The 6,186-nt window shown below is 34.4% G+C and overlaps 1 protein-coding gene across 1 annotated transcript; it reads left to right on the top strand.

Annotated features, from left to right (window-relative positions):
• The first annotated feature begins 695 nt into the window (after positions 1–695).
• Positions 696–1,415, top strand: LOC117908153 (circumsporozoite protein-like). The gene has a single exon (XM_034821812.1). The coding sequence runs from the start codon at positions 696–698 to the stop codon at positions 1,413–1,415; it is 720 nt and encodes a 239-aa protein (XP_034677703.1).
• Positions 1,416–6,186: the final 4,771 nt, after the last annotated feature.

Genomic DNA, 6,186 nt, shown 5'->3' with positions numbered 1-6,186 from the left:
TTATGAAAATTTTTTGTGTAAATTTTTTTATTAGTTTTAAATTATTATTGTATCCTATGAACTCTTCTTTTTCTCAAAAAGTACGCATACAATTTTATGGATATTACAGAATAGTACGATGAGAGGAGTTTAAACAATAAAATTAAAAGTTTTAAGGATCTAATTATAAAATAGATGGCGTAAATAAGAAGTAGATAAATGAGACTTGCACTGAGAAATGGAAAAATAGTTGAGACGTGTGGGGGTTGTCTCGTGAATAGTGGATTTCCGACGTGGAAGGAAGTAGCTATCCACACAAGGGATAAGAAAGAATTCCAAAAATGATTATTTTTGGTAGCGAAACCTACACATGATTGATTTGGCGTTGCGATGACCAAAGTGCTTTGGTCCCCACAACTCTTGGCTGAGCCTGTTTATCAATGATTTCGTGATACAAAAATATTTTTTTTTTAGAGAAAATAGACTAAATTAATAATAATAATAATAACAAATTAAATTAATAAATATTATATTATTAATATCGATTACCAAACAAAATTATACAACGTAGTAAGAATCACACACTCCCTCCCCCTCTTGCTATTTTCTTTTCCGTGAGGTGTGAAGAATACGTGCCCTAAAAGTGAAAATAATAGACAGGAGGGAAAAAATAATTTTAAATAGCCAAAGCGGCCAATAGAGCCAACCCGCTCAATATGACTCCAGTCCGGTATACTGGCTCCGAACCCGAATCGTCGTTCACCGGACCCTCTGCAGTTTCAGGCGACGAACTCGCTGGTGTCGGGGGACTGCTTGATGGGAACATTTCCGGCGACTCTGCAGGAGTTGCGGAACTGGAAGGAATGCTTCCGGGTGCCTCTGGAGTCGTAGCAGTGGCCGGAACTTCTGCTGGAGACTCGGCGGAAGGGGTCGATGCTTCTGGAGGCGTCGCCGAAGGAGTCGATGCTTCTGGAGACGTCGCCGGAGTGGCTGCCGGAGTTGCAGATGGAGATGCGGATGGTGGAGTAGTGGATTCGGGAGACGGAACCGGAGAAGACACTTGTGTAGTTGGACTCACAGCCGGAGTGGCACTCGGAGGAGTCACGGGAGAGGCTGTGGGCGGCGAAGAAGATGGTGATTCTGATGGGGATTGGACGGGACTAGCCACGGGTGGTGACGCTGGAGACTTGACCGGAGATGCCGACTCTGGAGTCTTGGCTGGAGATGCCGACTCTGGAGACTTGGCCGGTGGAGTCGATGCCGGCGATGGTGACGTCGGCGACTTAGGAGACGGTGCCGGAGCATTGGCTCCATGTACGACGCCGGCACCCGACACGCACAACACCAACAGAGCAACTACAACGAGACGAAACATTTTCGTGTGGAAGAAACTCCAGCAACCAAAACGACGTCGCAGAGCAAATACCGGGGGCTAAAACGACGTCGCAGTGAGAAGGCTGGGTGATTAACGAACGTGATTCAAATGATTGGAGTCCGATGAAGATGAAGGACGCTTGAGGGAGATATTTATAGGAATTTCCCAAACTAAACGTTGTGACTCACAGGTGTCGAAGGCCACATGACCGTTGGGGTGGTGGGGTGCATTGCTACCGGCTGTAGTGGGTAATATAGCCGTTACTTGGACGTATTTGTCCGCCTGACCGGGTGGTTTTGTCGGGTATAAATTACGGGGACCAGAGATTCCTAATCTCGAGGTAAGATAGTTGTTCATATGTTTTGGATGCTTTCAGCTTGTGATAATTTTAGAGGTCCATTAATCATTGGATTCTTAATTTCTAAAATTTCACATAAACTTTGCTTTTTAACTTCTAGTTAAAAATAAAGATACTTTAAAATAAAGATTGATATAGGAATATTTTATAATATTTATTTTGGTATTTTACTGAATTTTCAATGTACTTTAGCATCCAATATAAATTCAAAACCATGACTTGGATTAAAAAAATGCTAAAAAAATAATTAAATTATGAAAATTATGAGTTAGGTAGAAACAATGTCACTATGATGTGAAAAATATGACTAAAATATTAAGAGATAAAGAATATATATAAAAAAAGTATAAAATAAATAAATTGAAAAAATGTTACATCATGCAAAATTAGGATGTATTAAATTTGGGTAAGGGTTGAATGTAATATATTTATTAACTTTTATGTTCTTTGATGTCTTATTAATCAAGTTATACAAATTATACTAAAAAATATCTTCACAATAGTGATTAATTAAAAAAAATTGTAAAGATTTTAGATATGTGCAATGTCCAAACTTACATTACTTCCATTAAAATCTTTAGGTTGCTAAATGCATACCTATTGTGGTTTAGTTTGGACTTAAGTAGTATACCTAGTGTATAATATCAATTTAACGAGGTTCAATCATTTTGGGTTAGAGGGTGTTTGGTAAAACAATTTAATGGCTTAAAGTGACTTAACGACTTAATTTATAGTAATTCCAAATATTTTTTGTAAACATAATTTTAGATTTAAGTAATAATAAGTTAATTATTTTGATTTTATAATTAAAAACATTTTTTACTTAGTTTTGATGTTAAATTATTTTAAAAAATAAAAAATAAAAAATAAGATTGATATAAATTAAGTTATTAAGTCATCATTATGATTATGTTTGACAGTAATTTTAAGAAATATTTGTATTCTTTCTAATATTTAAAAGATAAAAAAATTTTAAGTGTAAAAAATATTAAAAATACTTTTTAAAATCACTACCAAACAGACTCTAAGGTTGCGTTTGATAATAATTATAGGAAGTGTTTATAATATTTTTAATACTTAAAAAATAAAAATTTTAAAGTATTAGAAATGATATAAACACTTCCTAAAATCACTACCAAACGCACTTTTAGAATTCGTTTGACAATAATTTTAGAAAGTGTTTCTAACATCTCTAATACTTAAAAAATAAAAAACTTTATATGTTATAAATACTAAAAACACTTTATAAAATCACTCTCAAACGTGCTCTTAATTTATCAAACACCCTCTTAGTTGAGTGGAAGTTTCTACTTTGAAAATTAAATAGTTATCTAAAAACTCCATTTAGAGTGCGTTTAACAGTTTTTTTATGAAGTGTTTCTATCATTTTTTATACTTTAAAATATAAAAATTTATAAGTGTTAAAAGGAGTAGAAGCACTTTATAAAATCATTGTCAAACACACTTTTAGAGTGCATTTAGTAGTTATTCTATGAAATGTTTATGAGTTTTATAACACTTGAAAATTTTCATCATTTAAATATTATAAAACTCAAAAACACTTTTTATAATAATTGTCAAACACACTATTATAGTATATAAATATCTGTTTTACTATGTGATTAAACTACTGGGTTTATCACCACATAGAGAATAATTTATTTCAATTAGCATTAAGGATATGATGTTAATTGTAATTTGTATGTGTTAGTGATGATTTTCTATTCTTTGTTACTCTTAAATTTTTATCAAGTTACTTAGAGATGTGTGTTTGGGTAGATGTAACCTATTTCCTTTCATCGCATTTGACATATATGCATAGAAGCCAATTGGGCATGAGGATTGCAAGGAGTAGTCACCTCATCAAAAGGATTTGGTACCCCAAGCTATGGGGTCTCTCAGAGAGCGGTGTCCCTCTATTGAACATCCCTCATTTGAATGTTGTTAGTTATTGATAAAGGAACCACAAATTTTTCGGGAATGCAAATGAATGTTTGATAAAATTTAATATTTATTAATTAATAATTTAAATTAACTTTAAGTTATATTATATTTAAATCATTGATTTAAAATTTATTACTTAATTCTTACTTTAAATATTAATATTGATATATTTACCTTTATAAATTATAACTAATATTTATTTTATTAATATCAAGTAATAAATTTATTTTTTTTAAATTCGTATTAAAGTATTATAAATACTTGAAATTTTATAAAATGATTACAAAATATTTGTTATAAAAGATGAAATAATATTACACTACTAAATAAATACACAAAAAAATATTTTAAAATAAATATTAAAAAAAATTAAATAATATTCATATTACAATATACAAAAATTCATTTAAATTTTGTAATTTATTCGCATTTAATGAAATGTAAAAAAATATTGTTCATGCAAAATATAAAACCTCTCGATGAACCTATGGTCATTTGTGATGTTAATCTTGAAGCCAACCAATGAGAGTTAAAGTAGTAATGAAGGTGGAGGCAATAGTTGAGATCAAATAACAATAGAGATTATCGAGCAACAAAGGAGATCCCGGAGGTAACTAAGATAAGTAAGGAAAAAAAATGGTAAAATGAAGATGTCGACATAAAAATAAGTTAATTATTTTTAGTTATTACTTAAAATTATTTTTTTATTATATTATTAAGTTATTTTATTAAACATGCGTAATTAATGACTTAAATTAAGTTATTAAATCACTTTAAGTTATCAAGTTGATTTATCAAATACCCACTAAGTCTCACAAGGATGGTAGCAACTAGTTGAGAGCTATGCAAAATGAAATGAATTTCTTGTAGAAAAAATGTGTGGATTTTGATGAAATTTTCTCTCTAACAGCGAAGATAACTTCCATTAGAGTTGCTTTATGGTTGGTAGCTAGTTTAATAGTGTGTTTTATAGCGATTTTACAAAGTGTTTCTAATTTTTCTATCATCCAAGTGTTAAAAAGATTAAAAACGTTTTCTATAATCATTGTCAAACTGTGGACCCCGCATTTTGGCTCATGCGTTTTCCACTCGACGACGAGCTCGATTTTTATTTTGAAAAATTGATTTTATTGATTAAGAAAAATGACTCGGAGTCGCCACTTATTTTTGTTTTATTTTTAAAAGGGTAAACAAAATAAGAAAGAAAAACCCTAAGTGTGACTCCTTATTTTGGAAAAGGCGGTTTGCAAAAAACCGGATCGGGTTCGGGGGTCAGGTTACTTATTGGGAAGGTACGATAAAGACTGTAGTACCCCCTTAAGTCCCTAAAGTCGGGTCTCTATTAATAAAATGAAGCAATTATGACAATTAATTAATCGAGCATGGATACTGAATGAATATCACTCAAAACAAAATAATTGAATGAACAGGAGAGACAAATAATGTACCTGAGTGATGAACTGGTTTACTTCAATGAAAACAAATGTTAGCAATTAAACACAAAATAATCGTGTGTGTATCATAGAATAGTGTAAATCAATCACATATAGCAATCAAATCAATCAATCCACCAATCGATCATAAAATCACGCGTGTGGGCCTCCCATCAAAGCCCAATCTATCTTGCATTAAAGATGAGTGACAGTTCAGGAGACTTGGTCGTCAGTATTATCGGAGTTTGCTTTTTGATTATGGGCGAAAATGGATCCGGCGAATCGCGAGTGTCTGACGAGCCAAGCTGTCCAGGGAATCTGAATTGTCGGCTGCGGATGCTCTCCGGGTAAGCGCTATCAGAGGATTCAGACATGTCTGACCGGGGGAAGTTGAATCGCCCTCCTCTCCCATCCGGCGTCAGGCGCCGGATGTGAAATATCCAGAGAAGGTGGAACGTCGGTCGGACAAAATTCCGGATGTGAGATATCCGGAGAAGATGGAACGTCGGCCGGACAGAATTCCAGATGTGAGATATCCGGAGAAGGTGGAATGTCGGTCGGACAGAATTTCGGATGTGAGATATCCAGAGAAGGTTGAACGTCGGCCGGACAGAATTCCAGATGTGAGATATCTGGAGAAGGTTGAACGTCGGCTGGACAGAATTCCGGATGTGAGATATCCGGAGAAGGTTGAACGTCGGCCGGACAGAATTCTTCCCCGGGTGGAATGAGCTATGCCGCGCGTCGCAAGGGGGACCGTCTACGTGTGCAAGGGAGAGAGAGCCACGTGACATTTTTTTTAGGAGGATCCCACAGGTAAGTGAAGGTTTAAAGAGAGAAACGGGTTTGGTGGTATGGTTAAATGGGTGTACACATGGGTATGGTAGAACATGGTTATGAGTAGCATGAAGGATGGGTATGGGTTGTATGGATATGGAGGCTTGGGTGAGTGGTTTTAATAGGTATGTGAAGGAGTGAAGGATAGCATGCACCCGTGAGACTCCATGTAAGTGAGGGAGTGGGATGGAGAATGAATGAAAGGAAAATAGGCGTGGTGGAGGATGCTTGATTCCTGCAAGCTTGAGTGAGGAAATGGG

The sequence above is a fragment of the Vitis riparia genome, chromosome 19, assembly GCF_004353265.1.
Source record: "Vitis riparia cultivar Riparia Gloire de Montpellier isolate 1030 chromosome 19, EGFV_Vit.rip_1.0, whole genome shotgun sequence".
Taxonomy (NCBI): Eukaryota; Viridiplantae; Streptophyta; class Magnoliopsida; order Vitales; family Vitaceae; genus Vitis; species Vitis riparia.
Note: the sequence above shows the minus strand (reverse complement) of the source record. Positions and strands in the feature narration are given on the sequence as shown.